The sequence below is a fragment of the Miscanthus floridulus genome, chromosome 10 (genome assembly GCF_019320115.1).
Source record: "Miscanthus floridulus cultivar M001 chromosome 10, ASM1932011v1, whole genome shotgun sequence".
Taxonomy (NCBI): Eukaryota; Viridiplantae; Streptophyta; class Magnoliopsida; order Poales; family Poaceae; genus Miscanthus; species Miscanthus floridulus.
Window position 1 is genome coordinate 43,108,045 of NC_089589.1, and position 22,748 is coordinate 43,130,792.

The 22,748-nt window shown below is 43.3% G+C and overlaps 3 protein-coding genes across 10 annotated transcripts; 1 reads left to right on the forward strand and 2 right to left on the reverse strand.

The window, feature by feature from the left end:
* Window positions 1-7,161: 7,161 nt before the first annotated feature.
* LOC136490094 (uncharacterized) lies at window positions 7,162-11,943 on the reverse strand. Of its 7 annotated transcripts, none has more exons than XM_066486582.1 (4): window positions 11,800-11,943; window positions 11,046-11,188; window positions 10,248-10,306; window positions 7,162-9,587 (listed from the first exon to the last, which is right to left on the reverse strand). In XM_066486582.1, the coding sequence occupies exons 3-4, from the start codon at window positions 10,269-10,271 to the stop codon at window positions 7,422-7,424; spliced, it is 2,190 nt and encodes a 729-aa protein (XP_066342679.1). In that variant the 5' UTR covers window positions 10,272-10,306; window positions 11,046-11,188; window positions 11,800-11,943; the 3' UTR covers window positions 7,162-7,421. The 7 variants fall into 7 exon arrangements, 6 of the variants coding, with proteins under 6 accessions (XP_066342679.1, XP_066342677.1, XP_066342678.1 ...); XM_066486580.1 differs by having other exon boundaries at window positions 11,037-11,188; XM_066486581.1 differs by lacking the exon at window positions 11,800-11,943 and adding an exon at window positions 11,256-11,413 and having other exon boundaries at window positions 11,037-11,188.
* Window positions 11,944-15,344: 3,401 nt separating this feature from the next.
* Window positions 15,345-16,265, forward strand: LOC136485251 (phytosulfokines 4-like). Of its 2 annotated transcripts, XR_010766380.1 has the most exons (3): window positions 15,345-15,585; window positions 15,741-16,121; window positions 16,212-16,265. XR_010766380.1 is itself a non-coding variant. In XM_066482170.1 (2 exons), exons 1-2 carry the CDS (start codon window positions 15,418-15,420, stop codon window positions 15,900-15,902), a joined length of 330 nt encoding a protein of 109 aa, XP_066338267.1. In that variant the 5' UTR covers window positions 15,345-15,417; the 3' UTR covers window positions 15,903-16,232. The 2 variants fall into 2 exon arrangements, 1 of the variants encoding a protein (XP_066338267.1); XM_066482170.1 differs by having other exon boundaries at window positions 15,741-16,232.
* A 2,295-nt stretch (window positions 16,266-18,560) lies between these two features.
* On the reverse strand, window positions 18,561-22,241 carry LOC136490096 (uncharacterized). Its single transcript, XM_066486586.1, has 3 exons — window positions 21,713-22,241; window positions 21,419-21,606; window positions 18,561-19,641 (listed from the first exon to the last, which is right to left on the reverse strand). Exons 1-3 carry the CDS (start codon window positions 22,173-22,175, stop codon window positions 18,982-18,984), a joined length of 1,311 nt encoding a protein of 436 aa, XP_066342683.1. The 5' UTR covers window positions 22,176-22,241; the 3' UTR covers window positions 18,561-18,981.
* Between the last annotated feature and the right edge of the window lie 507 nt (window positions 22,242-22,748).

Consider the following 22,748-nt stretch of genomic DNA (forward strand, 5'->3'; position numbering starts at 1 on the left):
TGCCTGGGATCCAACACTATGTCAGTGTTTGTTAGATGACACTCACTTGGCGAGCATCTCCCATCTCGGTACTTGCTTAGTCCTTCCGTCTTCAGGATGGATTCACCAAACTCCATCTTTAGGTTCGGCTCCAACATCACATCCTTCACATGGTGCATCTAGCGTACCTAGATGAGATGCAAGATGCTAGTGCATAAATATGAGGAATGGTAGCATGAGATGTATCATATAACAGCATTCAAGACAAGCCTAAGATTACACCTCAAGACATAAGCACATAGAACGTAAGTCGTTTAACTAATTATTACACAAACCCATCATGGTAAGGTAGAAGAAAAATAACACCAAGCATTCATAAATGTGGCACTCAATTTAAGCAACTTTAAGCAATCATCTAGCACCAGCTAATCCTAGCCATCACACAATCAAGATCAAGCATAAGCAATCAACTTTATGTATATGCACAAAATCTGGACAATAACATAGCAGCCATTCCATTTAACCATAACTAGAGTTATAAGCCTCCAACAAGGGTGATCCAAGACTTTATGGAAAGATAAAGAAATTATCTAAAACTTTGTTATTAACACCAAAAGCTGATTCAATAAATAACAAGGTCAAAATACATCATGAAGCAGAGCTTATACAACTAAGGACAAAAAACTGATAGTAACTTTAAAAATGCATATCTCAAGTTATATTCATCCAACAAGCATGATCATTAATGTTATAGAAATCTTATTAAGTTATATATAACTTTCTTATTATCATTTTAAGATGATTCTATAGCTAACAGGGTTAAACATCACCAGGAATGCATCTCTGTCTAGGTTTGGACAGAATCTGTCATTCCACTTTGAACAGATATACCTGAGTTCTAGACCACCAAAAGCAGTGATATTAGACATTTTAGAAAGCTTAGGAAAATCACTACAACTCTTCTATTGTCACCAATACATGATTCCATGTTGAAATGAGACAAACAATATAATCATTCAGATCTGTCCAAAGGACATGCAAAAACCTGACAGCAAATTTTTTAAATCTATAACTCCTAAACCACCAGGCCTAAAATCATACAATCTTAGAAAAAGCAAGATAAGGAAATTATATACAACTTTTGTATTCACCATATTTATAGAAAACAACATTTGATCCACAAGATTATAATCACAACAGAAAATGCACATGCTGCCATTTCAAAATGTAACAATTTGATGTTTCACTTGTTTTGCTAACAAAGAGCATACACACATGAGCCATTCAAGAACTTCAACCACCACTAACATACTTAGCAACACTTTATTGAACACCAATCACTCAAAGCATCACAAAATACAATTATAAGCTTTATCTATAATTATGCTTTTATTAATCCTTTCTCCTAATAAACATATATATAATTTTTGTGATATATGAGAACAACTAGTTTTAGACTGAGATTTTTATGAGTGGTATATGTTATCAAAACATGGCTACTTCAAGAATTTCACATGCTCATGTTTTATAATTTAATTACTATGAAAAAGACAAATTCCTATTGCAAGAAAACATGTAAAAGTAAGATAAATCTAAAGATCATCATTTTCTATAAACACATAGCCATATTATGGTTTCTCAGGTCACAATATCACCATGCAAGGGAAATGGAACCACATTTCACATTTTTGCATATATAAATTATTTATAAACCATTTAAAATCGTTTATCAAACATTAATCAAGTTAAATTCATAACTCAGCCATAAATGAACCAAAAATTATGGAATTTTAACCAAAGCTCACACATGCCATAAGTATACTAGAATAAAAGTTTAGATCATTTAGAACAGTACAACAGTAGATATGATGATAGCAAGCAAAGCACAATAGAATTAACCATTAATCATGATTAAATCAAAACATCATAGAGCAAACAACATGTTTAATATTTTTATTAGCCAGGACATGCCAAAATAAGACTCAAAAAACTGGAACCACATTTTTAGGACATTCCTACCTCGAGATATGCATCCGACAAACTTAAAAGGATTTCTAAAAGCACTTTATAAGAATGAATAAAAACATCAGAAACTTTCTACTAACACATCATATTATAACTCTACTGCGTAGATATACTCACAAAGATTCCAAAAAGTCCTCATTGGCTATTTTACAATTTTCCTACGATTTATTATGATTTTCCAAATTGTCAGCCTAATAAATGCAATAAAGAAAAACACATTTGCACCGAGGCCCCTGAACTTCCACGAAAATGAATTCCAACGAAAAGGTCCTTATTGGTACTATTCAACTGAGTCTAGGGTTCATAGTTAGGCCCTTCCCTTTCTTCCTATTTGAGTGTGAGGTCCTTCGCGTGATTTGAAGCAGAGGAGGCGCGGGAGCTCGCCGGTTCAAGCGACGGAACCGCCAATGGTGGCCATGGCGGGGCCGTGCGCCCATCTAGGGGCCCGTGCACGGCCGCAGGGCTGTCCAACTTGGGCCGTGACCAACCGAGGTGGCCTAGCCACACGAGCGAAGTGCCGCAGCGGCATAGCGCCCTGGCGGCGGCTAGCTGCTCCAGGCAAAGAGGAGCGGTGCACCGACTGCGGCGCACGACGGTGAAGGCACTACGGTGCATGGGAGAAATGAAGGTGGCTCAGAGAACGAGCGAGTTTGGTGGCTGCAGAGCTCGGTCGATGGCCATGGCGTCCGCGCGCTCTGTGCGCTCGTGCGCGGCACCGAGGGCGAGGGAGAGCGCGAAGGGAGTGGAGACAGTGAGGGAGAGACTGAGAGGGAGAACGGGCGCATCCAAATCGAAGTGGTAGCACCGGTAAAGGAGGTGGGATGCACGCTAGCATGGTGAGGCGCTGATGTCCTGCATGGTGGCCACGCGCCGATTTCAACGAACAGGTGGCGGGCGACGATGTGGGCAAGGTGGGAGCGAATTGGGCTAGCTAAGGGCCGATATGGACCTTAGGCCCAAAAGAAAAGTTATAGCCCACCTAATGATCTACAAAACTCATTAAGAGTGCCTGGCCATTAGAGCTCTCCATTAGTGGATAATTAAGCACCAAGTTGATAGTGTTAATGACTTAACCAAGGTTAAGCCTTGCTCTGCTTGAGCTCGAATTACTTGGTCAAAACATGGTCAAATTTGATCCAACTTTTTGTGTGTCCTTCTATAAGATGTAAACTCCAACTTTTATATTTAGCTCAACTTGAGTTGCTTAACAAAAATCTGAGAACACGAGATGCCAATCATCATTGCCACTGAAATTCCAGACTTAGCCAAATTTTCTGAGAGGCCAAAACAGCATTGCATTCAAACTTGAGGCCACTGTTCAAGCCACTTAGGAGTTGAATCAAGCTTTGTCCAAAATTAAAGTTTGTTGTACTCCACTGAAACTTCAACTTTTATTTAAGGTCAAACTTCATAACTTATTTTTACACTATTATTTGACCTTAGTCAAAGCAGCATCACGATAAACCTTAAATTGGAGTTTTAGACCGATTGAGGCATTTTCTTGGCATTTGTTCAACACGAACCCTTCATGTCTTTTGTTCTATAGTTCAATTAGAGTCAGTTGGGAAAGGTAGCATGGTTTGGTCGACATCTCATGTTCCCATTCACCTGCTGAAGCAATTTAAGCAAAAATATAACTTATCATTTCATGTGACTTTTTGGTTCCAAACTTCATGAAACTTTTCCACTGGTCAAGATGGATGCATGTTGATGTAATGTATATGAAATAAGCATATTTAACATTACTCTTGTATAATCTTAACAAGGGTCCACATGTAAGCAAAGGCATGTTGTCCAAGTTCAAGTTGGGACTCAATTTCATAGATTGGACCTCAACACCTTCATCATCACTTCCAAATTATGAACTAGAGCTCTTGATTACCACTGAACTTGCCATGTTGGAGCTCAAACCCACTGATTAACTGGTGAAAAACACCTGGGGTGTTACACTATATGCATTTATATTACAAGGAATGCAGCTACCAGTTGGCAGTAGCACATATGTGTACCATGCCAATGTGCTACAATGTGACAATGATTGTAGCGTCATGCCTTGGCGCTATCATCATATACTCGCAGTCTAATTATAAATTTAGCTGTAGAACATATTCAAGTTTGACCTCTACTTACATGAAACCCTTCTTATCATCCTTTGCTTTACCATATCTTGCAGTTGGCATGATTGAGTTGAAGAAAGACAAATTTAGGTATATAAGAGATCTATTAGAAATGACCCATATTAAACTTCACCAAGATTATCTCTAAAGAATGGTTCACAGATCAAATGATGCCAGTACAAGATCCATGCAAATTCGATCATTTATGACTAATCCTCTGCTTGTGAGTACTCGATCTTGCAACTGCTAAAAGTGTGCCAACTAAGTAGGAACCACATAAGTGAATGTTTTATTTTTTTTTAAGAGTATGGAGGGGCCAAAGCCTCTACAGTAGAAAATTTTTATTAAGAACGCAACAGAGAAACAAAAAAAAACAAGTAACACAAGTATCACATAATTAAGTGAATATTCAGCTGGCAACATTATCATCTGGCAATTGTTATTGCATATTTAGCACATCACCACAACAACATGCACATATTTAGTTATTACTTGCTACTCCTATATGTCAAAAACTTTAGAGCTCATGTCCTCAAGTTTGGATCGGTCGACAAGGCACATCAAAGAACGACCAAAAAGATGTCTTGGCTGGCTTGCTACTAGCAAGGGTGTGGCAATGCCGCACCTAAGCGACGGCGAGCTCTGTCCAAGTCCTCTAATAGTTGGTTTGGGTTGAGCGAGGTGAGAAGGTAGATGGGGATGGCACTTAGAACTAATCTCACCAGCTCGCGTCGCCCTGCTGGGTTAAGTAATTTTCCTTGCCAGCCCGCCAGTCTGTTTCTTCTTTTATACATAGTACGCTGAACGTGCAAAATTTTGAGTCGTCCCAGAGTAAGTGTAAGGCCCAGGTAGGTTATTGGAAATGTACCCGTTGGCTAGAGAAGGTGTCCAGTATCTGATCAAGGTTTAGTCCTGCACATGACCACATATATAACATTATGAGGCTGTTTGGTTCCTCGCCTTCATGCGCCATGCCACATATATGGCCACCACAGCAGTTTTATCCCCTGCTTAGTTGGTGATTAAGATGAGGTTGCCACAACTGCACAAGAGTTAAAGCTTCAGGAATCTCACCACAGTCTGTGGCGGTGAAATTGGCTGCCACAATCTGTGGCAAATAAAGGCTTGCAAGTTCAACAGTTGACCTGTTGACTTTGAACAGGACACGTGCTGGTTGGTCGAACGCGGATCGAACTAGACAGGAATGGAATTAGTCAGTTGAGTATGCAACTAACTGTATCAGTTCAGTGAAGCTTGGAAAATCTGTTGTATGTAGGCCACCTGCAGTCCATCACTGACTGCTGATGGATCATGTGCTATTGGCATCAAAGGATATACAACACTGTACAGAAACTGATTCATGAAGCAACTGTGAATCCTTCTCCAATAAGAAAATCGCTCGTCTATTCTTTCAAAAAAAAAAAAAGGTTCCCACACGCTAACAAGTAAAGTAAAGGATGACACAACATTGTAGCTAACGAATCAAGAGGCTAAACGGTAATGCTACGCGTCTTATGTTCGACATGAGCAAATCGTTGGACGCTCCCGAAGGCCCACAGCCTCATTGCTTGCGCTTTTACTGCGCCGCTCGCTCCGCCAGCGAGTTTATTAAAAAAAAATCACCCATCCTTATCCCTTCCGCTTTCTCCTCCCCTGTCATGGCGCCTTGGAGCTTCCCCGTCCTGGACGCGCACTCCCCTCGCGGCTGCTGCGTGCCCCATCCGGCACCGCTCGCCCGCGCCCCATCCCGTGCGCCTCTCGCCCCCTCCCATTGCCTGCGCCGCCCGCTCCCTCCTGTTGCCTGTGCCGCCCGCTCCCTCCCGTCGTGTGCGGTGGTGCTAGTGGTGCTCGCTCCGCCCGTCGCGCGCGACGCCCGCCCGGTCGACCCAAGCCCGGTGCGGGTGGCAGTGGTGCTCGCACGCGCCGCTGGTGCTAGATGCTAGTGCTGCTCGTGGACCGCCACTCGCCGTCGGCTCCCACCCCGATGGCCGGAATTGACCGGCACAGGCGCTACCCCTCTCCTATGTTGTAAATATATGTTTTAAGTGTTTCAGATATATGTTGCAGTTGTTTTATATGGGTGTTGCAAAAGTAAATCGGGGATGTTGCAAGTGTTTCAGAGACATGTTGCAAGAGTTTGTTCAAAATGTTTCATCTGTTCAAGACGTATGTTGCAAGCGTTTTATGGATGTTGCATATGTTTTAAACATATGTTGCAACAGTATGTTCCAAAAGTTTTATCGGTTCCAGTCTTCCGTTGCAGCAAGTGTTTTCATATTGCAAGTTGCAAGTGTTCTATCTAGATGTTGCATATGTTGCAAGTGTATATTCCAGATGCTTCATCTGTTTCAGACGTATGTTGCATTCAAGTGTTTCACGTTGCACATGTTTCATGCTGTTCGGAGAGTCTAGGGTGCGAGGGAGTGATGGTGGCATGGCACGGGCGCCGAGGAATGGGGGCGTGGCGAGCCGGTGGCCGGCGGACGTGGCGCACGGCGCGCTAGGGGCCGGGGGTCGGGGCCACGACAGGGCGGGGCGAACGGATGGGGGCGAGGTGCGCGGATGGGGTGGGTCTAATCGAGGCGGACGGGGCAGATTGCGAGCGAGTCGTACGGACACGACGACGGCGCGATGCGCATGTGGGCAAGGCGAGTTAGCGGACGGGAGGGGGGTGGTAGGCTGTGCAGGCGCGCGCGGGAAACGGCTGTCTAATGAATCCTATCCGGTTGGGCGTCCTGGCACCAGCACGTCGCATCTCTAAAAATCCAGGCTTGCAGCACTCGTTAAATAGAACAGAGGCACTTGGCAACTTAGAAATCCGTAGGTGTTTCTCTTCCCAAATATTTTTAATTAAAAGTCACAAAAAAAATATTTTTAATTAAAATTAAATCAAACAGTTTTCAGCCCTAAATTAGTTAAAAATGAACCGAGGCAATGGTATGATAGTCATGGTAGTTTTGAGATTCGAGTAGTACCAGATGCGTGCCAAAGACAATGCTAAAGGGTTAAAAAAAAAGACATACTTGGCTTTAGATCAGAATTAGGATTACATATAGCTTTTATTTATAAACATGTGCTGCGGGAAACATCGCTACGGAAACCGAACATGAACATAAAGTACCTACATCTGTTAGTAGAAACGAATTCACAAATTCAGATTACAAAATGAGGAGCAGATTGCATGCAAGTTCTGATGACATCATTCGACTGACGGAATAATTGCAAATCAAATTGCAGCGCTAGCAAGATTGCTGATAACGATACAATACAACACATCATTCACAGTATGTACACGATTGCTTATGGCCAATCTCTAATATCTGAACTAAGTGGCCTGTCAAGTTTAGTGCCTTCAGCTCCGGTGATATGAGATTTAGTTAGGGTTTTGGATACCGGTGTAGCTCCATCTGAAGAGCACTTCTTCCAAGATCTCGTGATTATTCGAAGGTGTTCTGCCACTTCTTTCATTGTTGGTCTCCGATCTATTTCCTCACAAATACACTTCAGCGATAGCCTCCCCATCTCTTCAAGCAGAACAATATCTCCACCATGAACTGCAATATCATCATCAAAAAATGCCCTTCCACTGCCATCTGCCAGGCAAGCTGTGCGGAATTGTGAAATGAGGTCATCATGATCGGCGTAAAATACAAAGTTCTTCCTACTAATAAGCGTCAAGAGAAGGACACCAAACTGGTATACATCGGTTTTCACTTTTAGTGACACACAGTGATCGTGAATTAGGTCATCGTAGAACCCGCTTGATGGAAGCTGATGACTAGTAATTGCATCGTCGCTGGCAATAATGTTACTCTCCTTGATAAACTTCCTTGCCCATGAAAAGCCAGTGAGCTTTGGCATGAAATTATCATCTAGAAGTATCTTGGATGGTACCACATAACCGTGTCTGATAATACCAGTTGCTGATGAGTGGAGGTATTCTAATGCTTCTGCAATTTTTACTGCAATCTTTGCACGTAAATCTAGTGGGAAGTCTTCATGCCTGTCCAGAACATCAGATAAACTACCTTTAGCAGCAAACTCATATATGAAAGCTGGGCAATCAGCATCCGGGCAATATCCCAAAAGTTTGATGATGTTCCTATGGAATATTTGAGACAGGATCATCCCACCATTGATAAACGCTTCTTCAAAGCCCTCAAGTACTTGAGAAAATATTCTCACTGCTACCACTGTATTGTCCTCAAGTGTCCCTTTGTAAACTCTACCTGAAGTACCTCCACCGAGTAGGTAAGAGTAATTATGTGTGACTTCTTTTAGCTCCTCCTGTGTGAGAATTCTCACATTGCCGGGTTCTGATTGAATCTTAGAATTGCTAAGGTTCCTCTTCAAAAAGACCAAACTCTTCTTAATCTGCATCTTAGAATTATAGGTGGGCATGATTATCTCTTGCCTGTTGTTTCTGCGCCATGAATGGTGTGATGCCAAAATTGGTTCTGAATAATTTTCATGTCTGTCCTTCAATTCTTTTCTCAGAATCCGAAGGCGTTTGACCACATCAGTCATCTGAGGACGACTATAACTGATCAGTGATAGGCACTCAATTGCCAATTTCTTCATTTCTTTAAGAATCTTCATGTTGTTCTCATTTGCTATTGCAGCATCAAATATTTTTCTAAACCCTTTACCACTTGCACAGCCTTTATTGACATATCCAATGAGGTTAATGTCACCTTTTCTTACCCTTTCTCTAGCTATTAGTTCACAGAGAACTAATCCAAAGCTATAAACGTCACTCCTTGGAGTAAGACATCCCTCTTGAATATATATAGGATCCATGTACTCTATACTTCCTTTTACAGTCGTAGTGTACCGAGTGATGCCACCGACCAGAAGCCTTGAAACTCCAAAATCCGTTAATTTTGCTGTCAAATTGTCATCTAGAAGTATGTTGGCTGGCTTAATATCACCATGACAGACAAGGTTGCCAGATGATAAATGCATTGAATGCATGTAGCTTAATGCCTCTGCACACCCTATAGCAATACCCAATCTTACATCCAAAGGGATCGAAATTTCACTGTAGTGGAGTATGTCATTGAGATTTCCTTTGGACATATACTCCATTACAATCATGAGAGTACGTTCCCCAATGCAATAGCCTATGAGCTTCACCACATTCTTGTGGCTAATTTTACTATGGATACGTACTTCTTCCATAAACACTTCTCTCAAATCTTCATTGATATATTTCTTCACTGCTACAGGCTCATTGTCATCGTCAAGGATTCCCATATAAACTTCTCCAAAGCCACCTTTTCCGATAAGAGTGCTAAAGTTTCTAGTAATTCTTTCAATCTCAACTTCTGTAAAAATCTTAATGTTGCCATTGATCTCAGCTTCATGCTTTATCTTATCATGGCACTGTGTGATATTTCCAGTCATAATCTTATTTACTGCAAGTTGTGGTGTATACCAAAGCACATTTGCCACAATGCTTAGCACCTGTGATGGACAAAAAATAAAAAAAAAATATATAAATAAAAACCAAAATTATCAGTAACATTAGTAAGACTTTTATATGAAATATGTTGTTAGGCATGATAAAATTAATTTACTCAGATCTTCTGTATATAGCACATTTAATTTGTTGAACCGTTGTTTTTGGCACTTTACTATCTCTATGGATCATCTTTTTTAACCATTCAACTGGTGAACAAGTCTAGCCTACTGACCTGATAATAGAATCGCAAGACTAAAGGAATTAGTCATCGGCTGTGGAATCAGTTGTTCTAAACTTATTTTTATAGAAAAAATAGCAAATCTCAAAAAACCCCGGTATGTAGAACAAATTTATAACACAAAGCCACATGTTTGTATTCTTCTGCAGAAAAAATAAAACAAGGTCATGGGCATTTATAGTAACACAGAGCCACATATTCTATCACCCTCCATTTGAGCAAGCACACAAACTAGCATCGAGATGACTTAGAACTGAACTGCCACGTTGGAAGGAGGACAAATATCATGTTGGAGTGGAGTGCGGAGATTCAGTCAATACAGTATGAATGAAGCATCTGAACACAAAAAATATTTAGCACACACATCGTGAAGGGAAAAAAGGGTTGATGGAGATGCTTGTGAGTACAACAAAGATGTCGGTACCTGTGGTTGCACCTGCTGAGGCATGCAACTAGGAGGAGAGGATAAGGATGGATCTTGGACTGTCATTATTCAAACACTATGGCTCAATCAATAAATTCCCCATGTTAAGATACAGATTTGCATAATCCCCAAAGTAATTGAAAAAAAAAACTCAAGTGAACAGCACAAACTCACAGAAATATGCTTAATTGTAGGTCAGATAATCCAAGACAAACTCTTTCCAAATTGACCCAAAACAAAGACCAAAAATCCCTTTTATTAGCCTAATCAAGTTCACACGACCAGAGTTCACTGCAAGTTCACACAAGAAGCTGCAGACATTGGTCTTCAGCGCCATGGAGCAGCGCTGGCTTTTGCCCCCTCTCTAGGTGAGAAAGATGATGAAAGCATCCAGTAGCTTTCCATCCTTTCGATGTGCCATGGCAGCCTGAGGCCATTTCGGTGTCCCTGTGTGTACCCGCTTGGAATCAAGACTGCAAAAATAGCGTTTCATGGCTTTGTGCAATTATGAAACATCCATGTGGCTTAATTTGTGCAAAAGAGTACCAACACAAGTGTTCTGCCTCACATATCGCCATACACATGTTGTTCTACGAATTTGCTCAAAACAATACAATAACCCATGCATATCACCCCCAATCCAGTATCCAGAGACGTAGCTGCATACCAATTATTCACAGCAACACTACCTAGAGGGGCATGCCGAAACAAACTGAGGAATTCCGCGCACATGGATCTCTAAACGCAAGAGTCATGGAAATAAAACAAAAGTACTGGAGGTAAACATACCGTGCACACCTCAGCATCAGGCTTCCACCTCCTCAACTCCGGCAACGGCCACCAGAAGCGACTTCTCTGGCCAGGCAACGGCGAGCAGCTTTAATTTCTCCCCTAGATTGAGCTTCACCAGCCAGTGCCGCAATGACTATTCCTGTCCCTGCCTGCAGAGAAAGGAACCTTCATAAGTGAGGCAGATTACTTATACAGGCTTGAAATGCGAGAGCTGACCATGACTTTTGGCACTGGCAGATCGAGACTGGTGGAGTGCGACGGGGAGCGAACCCACGTGGCAGAATCGGTCTATTCGCTTCGCGAATGTACCCAGAAGCGGCTGATTGGTTGATTTGTCCGTCTTTGGAATCAGTCAACTAGTCAAGCGATTATTTTTTCAAGAAGAGGAATTTTCGCGGATGCAGCACTGATGCCTGCAGATCCGCCGCAGCGCGCAGGACGCTAGTCAAAGTGTCGGCAGGGCAGATTGAGATTGCTACTGGCCTACTGCACGGCGGGCTGCTGGCATCAAACTAGCAAAGGACATCGGGGGAAAAAAAAGAAACGTAGCAATGGACAAATGATTGTACCACTGCATACGGGGATTCGATCTAGAGCACATGGAATGGAACAGATTCCAGAATTTTCAGAAGGCTTTCCCTGAAACCTGAAATCTTGCACTGTACTAGCATACAAGAACTGAAACGTCGTTTCTCTAGAGACAAAATATCAGACGAAAGGGAACGGAACGGAGGGAGGCAGGCAGGAGTAAACTAGATACCGTGGTTGCTGCCACAATCGTGGCCGGAGGCGAAGGCGGCGCCGGCTGGTGGGGACGCGGGCGGGCAGCCATGGATGCGGCGGCGGCCGCGGGTCGCCTTCGCCTCAGCTGCTCCGGCGGACTCTGGCGAACGGATGGGCCGCGCAACGCAGGACCGACGGTGGGCCGGGCTCCTGAGGTCGTCGCATTTATTGGCGCTGGCCCAGCCCGGAATAATGTGACCTATAGGCCCGTCCCGATATTCCTTCTTCGCTACCAGTATCCCTTTCTTTTCTTTTTCTTTAAGCTATATATATTGTATAACATACAGTACGGATATTGTATAGCAAAGTACCAACAAAATGCCCTCACAAATAGCACCGGTACCTAGTTTTTTTAATTAGTTTTTTAGCTGAGAATATTTTTAAAATTCTTTTGTTTGTTTTTAATTGTAACTTGCCTCTCGTTGTTTGTCTCCGCCGTATGCATCAGCATTAATTAATTAATTCTATATATAACTATGGTTGACTAATTTATTGATGACTATCATCGTCTGTCTTTTCTCTTCTTTTTTCACTCCTATCCAATGGCTATATAATTATCTACTGCTATAAATGAAGGGCCCTTTTAGTTTTCTCTCGGTGAGCTCCATCTTTAGATAAAATTACTGTCCAAATCTCTCACGATAGTTCCTTGGTCCTCGTATGTATTAAAAAAAAATTATGGTCTTTTACATCTCTTTTGAATCCATAATTGCCTTTTTACTGTAAACCATCGTCATATGGATCATTATTCTGCACACACTTCTACCTCAAGCAGCCACTAACAAACCTCAGCATCGCACCAACATTTAGCATGTTCACTTGGCTTATGAGCCGTACTTTTTCAGTCAACAAACATTATTTTTTTCTCACAATAAATCAGTTAACAATACTTTCAGTCATGGTTTATCAGTCAAACGAACAGGACAATACATCAGCACAAGCCTTTTCAAACATACTACAGAACCAGCACTGACGCTAGTCAGTTACTGATAAAAGCATGCTACCCATGTCACTCTATTTTTATATTGATCATATTGTGGTTTGAACCTGTGACGTAGCGTGAATTCTAATTTATGTACGTAGATGGATATGCCAACCAAAGACGCCCTACAACCTGCATCATCTGAATGAGAAGCATTCGTGAGTAAAATTTATCATCGGCCCCTAAACTCTCAGGTCTCTGAACTTCTAAAGTGATATTTTTGGGTCATTAAACTTGGCAGACGGTGTCATCTAGGTCCTGAACTTTCAAAGAGATCACTGCAGGTCCCTAAACTTGGCCGGTGATATCATCCCGGTCCCTGAACTTTTAAGGTGATCACCGCAGGTCCCTAAACTTAACAAATGGTATCGTCCATGTCTAAATGTGGTCTAACCTACTCTATAAGCTGGCGTGGTACACTGATTGTACGTTAGACGTGGATCCAACACGTGTTAATTAATTAATCATTATTTATATAATATTTATCATGAAAATATAAATTATATAAAATAATTTACATCAACAAATATATTAGGTTTAAACTAAAATAGAACAATACTAAAATTAATTTAATATTTATGTATCATTGATAGTATTAAAATAATATTAAAATTCCTATAGTATTTAAGTTTTCTGTATTAAAAGTTATTTCTAATTTTAGTATTATTTTAAAAGTTTTCATAGTAGTATTATGGAAGTAACTTTTCTGTATTATTAATATCATAATACTATACTACTCACTACTACACAAAAAGTTTTACAAGGCGTTTCTAAAATGGCCTCTGAGGCAGGCTGGCCGGTTGCCCGCCTCGGTTATTCGTGGCAGGGCAACCGGCCCAGCAACCGCCTCGGTTAATGCTTAACCGAGGCGGGCAATATAACAGAACCGCCTCGATTAATGCTTATTAATCGAGGCGGGCATCCTAAGACAACCACCTCAGTAAATCATTAATTGAGGCAGGCATTCTAATTCAACCACCTCGGTAAATCAGGCCCAGCCACTAGCGCACACCAGCCCACTACCATCACCTATATATAAACGAAATTAGAAACCCTAACACCCACTCTCCCTCTCCTCTCTTTTTTCGCAGGCCGTGCCCTTCTCTCTGTGGCGCGCTCGGCACCACGACACCGACTTCCCTCTCCTTCCCTCTCCTTCCCTCATGACCTCCTCCATCTCTCGACGGCGCCCCTCTCCTCCACTATGGCTCTCTCCCCCACCGCTCCCCCACAGCGCCCCTCTCTCCCACGGCGTGGCGGTGAGGCCTCCCTCTTCCTTCGGCGGCGCGACCTCCCTCTCCCTCCGACGAGCAGAGCAGCGGCGGATCGGGCGGCTCCCTCTTCTCCCTCCCCTAGCTCCGTGGATCCGGCGGCGGCGTGCACGGGGAGGCCAGATCCGGCGGTGGGGAGGCCAGATCCGGAGTCGACTCTCTCTTCTCCCTCTCCGACGGGCGCGGATCAGGCGGTGACTCGCGTGTGGAGGCTGGATCCGGCTTCTCTGGCGGCGGATCGGGCGGCGGGGAGATGTGGAGGCTGGATCGGCTTCCTCGGCGGCGGGGGACGCGTGGAGACCGGATCCAGCTTCCCCGGCGGCGGATCGGGCGACGGGGGGCACGTGGAGGCTAGATCCAGCTTCCCCCCGTGGCAGGGAGCGCGTGGAGGCTGGATCCAGCTTCTCCGGTGGCAGATTGGGCGGCGGTGGGGAGCGTGCAGGGGCAGCGGTGGGGAGCGTGCAGGGGCAGCGGTGGGGAGGCCCAGATCCAGGCCCAGTTGGGTTATGGCTTTTTTCTTGTCTTATTTTTTTAATTTGATTTACCGAGGCGGGCATTTCAACCGCCTCGGTAAATACTTGATTTACCATGACCTTTTGGCTATGGCGGTTGTGATGTCCGCCTCAGAAAATTATTTTTGTCCGCCTCGGTTAAAATTTCTGTAGTAGTGACTTTTGATAGTAGTATTATAGTATTAGAACTTTAATAATAGTATTATAGTATTAAAAGTTCTAATAATGATGTTATAGTATTAATAACAGAGAAAAGTTACTTGTATAATACTACTATTAAAACTTTTAAAATAATACGAAAATTAGAAGTAACTTTTAACGGAGAAAACTTTTAATACTATAGGTAACTTTTAATATTATTACAGTTGGACAGGGATGACAGCGCTCGTCAAGTTTAGGGACCTACGGTGATCACCTTGAAAGTTTAGGAACTGGGATAGTACCGTCAGCCAAGTTTAGAGATCTGCGATGATCACTTTAAAAATTTAGAGACCTGAATGATATAATTTATCAAGTTTAGGGACCACAGATATCAATTTAGAAATTCAGGTACCGAGTTCACACTTCACACTGCCGGCGTTCCCGGCGGTGAATTTTGCTCAGCATTCGTCGCTGAGTAGGCACACACCGCCCACAGGCTACGCAGGCGGACAGCGAGTCAGCGACCCACCTGCTGGCTACGTACATTTATGCGGCTTTCTGTATTTAAGGCCCGCGCTACCTGGCCTTCCTCAACTCCAAACCAACGCCTCCCATAAATTCAACAAACACTCCCTCCCGGCCCTCTGCCCAACAAGAGCACCAGCAATCAAGCCCTGCAGGCTGCAGCCATGGCCGCGCCATCATCATCGCCGCCACCACGGCGAACCGCCCTACCGCTGCTGCTGCTGGTGTCTCTCCTCCTCCTCTCCGTCGTCGCCGGCCACGCCGCAGCGAGAGTAGCGGCGGCGGCGGCGGCTGAAGCGAGCTCGAGAAGCCAAGAGCAGTATAGAGATGTGGTGAGTCGTCGTTAAGCCTACCATTACCAGCCTAGCTAGCTTATGTTTCACGCAGGCACGGTCATGGCACGCGTCGAGAAGAATACATGCATGTTATTAGCATTTTCCTATAGCATGTGCAATATTGTGTTGACATTCATTTAACCAATATGTAGGTGTACGAGGAGAAGGCGACGAGCTTCGCAGGGGGCGACGAGCGGTGCGGCGGCGGCGCCGCTGCCGGAGGGGGAGAAGGAGAGGACGAGGAGTGCCTGATGAGGAGGACGCTGGTGGCGCACACCGACTACATCTACACCCAGGGAGGAGGCCACAACTAGCTAGGGTACAGCTTGCAGTAGCAGTTAGCACTAGCACACACCTCAGATCGATCATCGATGCTCCAGTCGGTTTCAACTGCATGCACGGTAGAGATGATGCCAGCCTTCCATTCCATCCATTGTCGACTACATTATTCATGGCAGCAGCATCATGATCCATGGAAACTAAAGGTTGTAATGCTCCGGAGTATTGCGCGGCCGGCTCTGTTGTGTTATTGAGTGAGTATGTATGTAAGCTTTTCTTTGAATTGGTTCAGTTGATTGTTGGTGTTGTTGATTAATTCTAGTGTACCTGTACGAGTTTTGCAGTTGGTGAACGAACGAAATGAACTTGCTGCTTCGTGGTTAATTTCTTGTCTAGTTGTCTGGGGCAGGACAGGAGGACCTACTCCGGCTGACTCTTTTGACTCTTGACCCTTGAGTAGCAACACGTACGGCAAGGGATCTTCTGGTTGTATGCGCCCTCCGTCCAAAAATGAAGTTGTTTTGTATCAGGCTTCAATCAAACATTAGGAATATAAATTATAAATAATAACTTTTAAGTTGTTGAGTTTGGAAATATGAAAACTATATGTATAGATTTGCCTTAAAAATACTTTTATAAAAATTTACATATATCATTTTTTGATAAATATCTTTATAAAAATAAGTAGTCAAGGTTATACTTTGAAGACCGTATCACCATCAAAATGACTTTTTTTTTTGGTACCGAGGGAGTAGTTGTAGGCGGGCCGGACGCTTGGCCTTCTATTAGTACAACACACATGTGGATGTTTAGTCCCACTGCCAGTGGCTGCATGATTATTGCTCTCGACGCACGGCCCCGAGTCGTCCCTACTAGCTCCACTACTGTTTTACTACTACTGACGATATGAGATACGCGTTTATGAATTTGACTGGCCATGGTCATCTGCCCATCTCATTCTCGCCTGAATATAAGTTTAGGCGGTTATTAGGCAGATGATTTGTTGAGTCGTCGTCCCAAGTTTGTCAGGGTCTCTTCTGAACATAGAGAGATCCAAGCCGAACAAGCACACAGCCAATTCCAATTTTGATACGACGAAATGGTGTATGTATCTTTTTTCGAATGGTCGAAATGGTGTATGTATCAATGAGTGCTACGATAGTTCATAAATCATAAGTATGTCAACATGTTGTTAACTAGCCTTTTGGGGCCTGAAACAAATTTAAACTAGAATCAGCATTCCCAAATTGAAATGCCCAGGCTCACAGCTTTGCTTGTTGGTTTCAGTCAGGACTTATCAGTCAGCCAATAGTATTTTCCTCTCACAATAAACTAGCACCAGCCGGGCTTATCCGCCCAGAAACCAACCAGCGAACAGGTCGTCAATGGTGTAACACAGAACCATGGAAGACCAACCATCAATCAAACACATCTCTCAACGTCATAAGATATTTTCTCAGCATCAATCTGATGCCACCAACAAGCTGCCCTTAGACGGTCTCCAATAGGTGACCCATATGAGCACCTAAACCTAAAATGGGTAGCAGGAAATCCAAAATTAGTCTCCAACAGAGTACCTATACGGAAGACCCATTTTGGGTTGCCTGAGAGGCACAATCTAAATATGAGTATCATCTCTCCTGAAAACTCATTTATAGAAAGGATTCTCTTTTTTGGTCCGAGAGGATATTGAATGAGTATTGAACCCTTTGACTGTAGCGCTACCCAAATGTTGAATGTGTCTTGTATTTTGGGTGTTGTTGTTGAAGATAGTCTTAAAATGCAGGCAAGAAGAAGAAGCAGCAGCAGTACAATCCTGTGACTCTTGGATGTCCCATGTGCCATGTTCATGCATGGTACGAGTTGACTTACGACCTCACGAGCGGACAACAAGGTAGACCCCACACCTCACCTAATTCATTTCATTTTGTTTTCTTTCCGATACCAATCCAACTTGCTGATCGCTGGATCAAGCGCATCTAATTCATCATCCAACTTCGTTAAGCTACCGATCAAGTGCGCACCGGCCAATAATGGTTTCGCCGCCACAAGATTTTTAATTGGTTGCAAATTAAAACTAGGAAAGGATGCTTCGTTCTGCTTCTGCCGGAATTTCTGGTATTGTGGCCAAATTCTGCCTAATTTCTGGTTGTTCTCCTTTACCAGGTCACGTTGAGTTTGGATACTTCTTGAATATACTCCGTATATCATACATGAAGCTTTGTCCGTTGACATTTTGTTGATGTATACTCACTCCTGTAACAGGAGTCCTGTTGGCATGTGTAAATGGTCGAACTGACGGTGCCTACTGAGTATGCACACTCTCCCTCTGATGCGTGGTCATATATGACTTTGCACGGTCTTTGATACGTGGTGACTATTCATTTCTTCTAGAATATTTTAAATTTGTGTGATTTCTGAAAGTGTATTTGAATACAAATCTACACATATAGTCACATTTGAAAGTTACTAACGTTTGTAGTTATTATGGTTTGACGAAAACTTGTCTTAAACGACCGATAATAGTTTATAATATTGAGTTAAACAATATGGGTCAAATCATCATAAAAGCAGTTTCATAATAGTATAATTACTTGTTTCAAAAAATAGTATAATTACGTTATGTTCTGTATATAAATAATAACATTGTGGGTCAAGTTATGTTTTGTAGACCGCATTAACTTACAAAATACTAATAATATAATCATACTACTTTCTGTTCTGTGTCACTGTGTGTGAGCTGGAATAATTGCCCCCACTATAACATAGCCAAATTGGTCCTCACCAGCATTGTTCAGGGGTACATGTTGGAGAAATCATATCATTTTGAGTCAAACCTCGAACAACCTAGACTGTACACACTATACAATTTTCACTAATATACTGCATGCTTAGATCAGTAATTTCCAACCTGAAAAGGGAGGACTCGTGGAGACCCATGCTTTCCACTAGGCACAGAGAGGACAGAAGTGACGCAAATTCTGAAACAGTGGGAGTGGATCACAAAATCCCCATGAGACCACATATTGGACACCCAACCACGATCATTGTATCAAATTGTATAATGGAATAGGAAGCACAAATTAAGCAGTCTGATCAAGCCTGCTATTGATGTCAGGCCGCATCATCATCTTCCTCCAGATCACTGAAAGATACATCTTCATCATCTGCTATTGGAATTTTTGTGTTTCCTGGGTCACCTGTCTCCTCTTCTTCCAGCCATTCATCCCCATCGTCATCTTCGATGTCGCCATCCTCAACATTATCAGTTTTCTGAATGTCAACTCTTGATTGCTCACTGATGTCAGCCAGTGGTTGTTTCTGTTGATCATCTTTAGGGGGAGAGTTGTCCGTCAATGGTATCTCAGACATTTGCACAGTCTGTTCTTCTTTTGCTGCATCTTCTGTAGAGAGATTGCGTGTGCTTTCTTCCATCCTAGATAGTGTGACCACGTTAGTGTTCTTCAATATGGGCACTAGCTGTACAGGTACACTGCTGCTCATATTATTTGAAGAAACAGCTCCAGTCTCGCTGATTGTATCATTTGATAGAATATCCTGTTTGATTGGTTGTGGCTTGCCATAGTCTATGTTGCTAAAAGATGTGAGCATCGCGGAGTCATCTTGGCCCTTCAATACACCCAAAACCTCTACAGGAGAACTTAAAACACCATCTTCATTGCTGAAAGGCACAGGTACGGTGTCCCCATAGCTGCCTTGTAACTTCGTCCGATACTGCAAATCGTGTGACAACTTGTCTCTAGCTTCCAAAATCTGTGCCAAGGCAATCAGGAACTGATAAGAAGTCTGCTAGCAAACAAGGTCTTGAGCTGGCAGATACCAGCTTATCTTTTGTGCAGTCAGCACAAATAAAAAGGTCTGTTGATACATCATAACTAGAAAGAAAGCACAATCATCAGCAGAAACTATTAAAGCATTGAGAGCCTATGGAAAATGATGTTCTATCAATATATCTGCCTCTCAAGACTCATGCATGCATCTGAGGGCTAAAAAGTGTAATGAATTATTCAAACATAGGAGCTAATCATTTTCATCATATTGCACTTTATGTCCCATGGGCCATGGCTTTTGCTGAGTCAATATTCACTTGATGCCTAATTCTGACTGTTTGCTATTTGACATGTTTCCGCTATTCACTTCATCATATGGCACTTCAGAGTTCAGACTCATGCAAAGCATCATTCTGGGAACAAAATTGTACTAAGGAAGAAACTGAATCAATAGAAATACAGTAACAAATAAAACTGGACAAAGCACTCAGTTATTATAGAAAATTAGTAGAATATAACGAACCACTTGAGGTGTCCAGAACAAGCTAGTCCCATTCAAACTAGGGATGTATTTGGATGGCTAACCCATCATGACTTGCAAGAAAGAAAATTTAATATAAACTACTAAAGCATCAGAAACATTAGACTTTCTGTCAATATATCAATATCTAAAGCATAGATTCCAGGGAGGATAACAATCACAACGAATCAATTTAGCTATAAATTATGGTGAGCCAATTTCAAACTGTTGGCCTAGTGCAATGTGATTTAACTACACTCCCTTGGAAGAGCAAAGGAAGCAAAAAAAAAATGCAAATTAGTTTCACTTTTAGGCAGGAGGAAGGGAATGTAGGAAGGTTTCACTAGCTTAGATGACATGAATGAGGTGTTGGATTCGGATTATAATCCACTGCATTTGTGACACTTTGATAAGTAAAGGCTTCATGATCTTATCCGACAAAAAGGATAGGTTCCATGGCAGGCACAGAAGCACAAAGCTTGAGAATGTGCATAAGTGTGCCGCATGAGGCTATGATTAAACAATATATTTTTATGATTTTTTAAAATCGAAGAAATTAATGTTTTGAAATCAAATTCCAGAGTGAGGTCAAAGTGTCAAACTAATGATCAAGTTTCAGATGGAACATTAGGTAATGTAACGAGGGGGCAACATAAATATGGCAATGATATATGGACCAGTTTACTCAAACAGTAGGTCATTTCATTTGAAGAATGCAAGTGCCTAGCCTTGCACAGATCGCTCACTCATTCTGAAACCATAACTATGATGCAAAGTTTTTTTTTTGGGGTAAAAACACAAATTGCTTATTTACATTTTGACAATATTCTCATGGATACTATCGCAGTTCTCAAACAAGCATGATTGCCTTACCAGGACACAAAACGTTAGGTGCAAGATATACCAAATCAAAGTGCAAAGCAATCACAAGCACTTAAGTTTCTTGCCACCGCAATATTCCATGATTCCAAATACAATGTAGCAAATATCAAAATGTGAAACACAATACAGTCTCAATTTAATAACTAATCTGATCCAGCATCTGATTCACATTCCTTTACTCACCTCAGCTAACAAATTTTAGGCTGATATTGGTCCAAGGTGAACTTTACTACTGAATCATCAAAGACAACTAACTTAGTTAACTAGCATGAAGGAAAATCCTCAGGTACTTACTACTTAGTGAACTTGTATTACTAACTCGTTTAAGTGTTGAACTTAAGATGCCAAGGAAAATCACCTGTGGAGTGGATAAAATCTCAGCATCATGCTTCCTGAGCTTAGGATGCAGCAGCACGAAGTATATCTTCCAGAAGCAGCCCTCGTTCATGTGGCTGGGGCAGAGCTCGATCCTCAGATCAGCCAGTTCGGGCGCCAAGCTTTCCACGGCCAGGGCGTGATCTTGCTGCGCATCAGTCATGTCAAAATCTGCACTTCAAGTCAACAATGCAACTGACAATTAGTTCATCTCAACCGACACCGATGAAGAAGAGCCTCTGGGGGAGGCAAGAAAGGATAGCACGAAGCCACGAACCATCGGAGTCGGCGTCGTCGGGGAGGAGGGGGAAGTCGAGCCACAGCTCGGGCCGCGAGGCCGCGTCCCGCGCGAACGCGACCACCTCTTCGGTGACCCCCGCTGCCGCCTCCGCCCAGTCCGCGTCGCCCTCAGGCGGCAGCAGCGAGGACGCGATCTTGGCGAGATCCGCTACGGCCTGGCGGCCCGGGAGCCGCGCGAGGCCTGCGCGGAACCGCCCCGCGATCTCGGCCGGGTCCGGCCGGCGCAGGGCGCCTCCGCCTCCAGCCGCCGGGGGAGCGAGGAAGGAGGCGATGCCCTGTAAGCGGTTCGCGAGCGCGCCGGTGAGCTCGGAGAGGTCCTCGCGGACGCCGCGCGGGGGAGAGGATGAGCCCGGGGAGGCCGAGGGGCCCGGGTCGCTTGCTTCGGGTTCGTCCTCAGTAGCGAGGAGGGAGTTGGCGATGGAGCGCGCGAGCCACGCCATCGCCGGCGTCGGCGGCGGTGGTGCGGCCGGGCGGGAGCGGAGGGGAAGGTAGCCTTGTGTCGTGTGTTCCCCTGTCACTGTCGAGTGGGCCCGGTAGTTGAGGATTACTTCGCCAGGACAGGAGAACACGTGAATGTCTTAATTGCACGTTCGATGAAGCAAAGCGTAAACCTCCAATATAAGCCTATATCAATTTTGTATATAATAATTTCTTAAATAATCGACGGTACATAATTTATTTCTGTATGCGTTGCTCTTTTGTACATTGTTTGCTTGAACTGTGATGCGTCGAGATACTGCTATTTTTACGTAGAGCAGACGGGAAGGTAGCCTTGTTTGCAGTGGCACTACGACGAAGAGTCACGCATGACGCGGTCTTCGCTATGAAGAATTCTGAAAGAATCTGGAGGAATTTATGAGAGAAAAATACTATTTTAAATAAAAAAAAAGAATTAAGTCAGGTTTAAGGGCACGCGAACAGATCCAATTAAGGGCTACAACTCGAGTCTTTAACAATAACTCACGTAATTTGAGGGCGGGATTGGCTTAATGTCACAGCGACGGTTGGCTCTA

Excerpts from the sequence above, each read along its gene's own strand:
- LOC136490096 (XM_066486586.1), bottom strand. The coding sequence starts at position 22,175 with ATGGCGTGGCTCGCGCGCTCCATCGCCAACTCCCTCCTCGCTACTGAG. Across the intron at positions 21,607-21,712 it reads CGACGACGCCGACTCCGATG|ATTTTGACATGACTGATGCG; the intron begins GTTCGTGGCTTC and ends CTTGAAGTGCAG. Across the intron at positions 19,642-21,418 it reads AGATTTTATCCACTCCACAG|ATTTTGGAAGCTAGAGACAA; the intron begins GTGATTTTCCTT and ends GCCTTGGCACAG.
- LOC136490094 (XM_066486582.1), bottom strand. The coding sequence starts at position 10,271 with ATGCCTCAGCAGGTGCAACCACAG. Across the intron at positions 9,588-10,247 it reads CTCAGCAGGTGCAACCACAG|GTGCTAAGCATTGTGGCAAA; the intron begins GTACCGACATCT and ends TGTCCATCACAG.
- LOC136485251 (XM_066482170.1), top strand. The coding sequence starts at position 15,418 with ATGGCCGCGCCATCATCATCGCCGCCACCACGGCGAACCGCCCTACCG. Across the intron at positions 15,586-15,740 it reads AAGAGCAGTATAGAGATGTG|GTGTACGAGGAGAAGGCGAC; the intron begins GTGAGTCGTCGT and ends ACCAATATGTAG.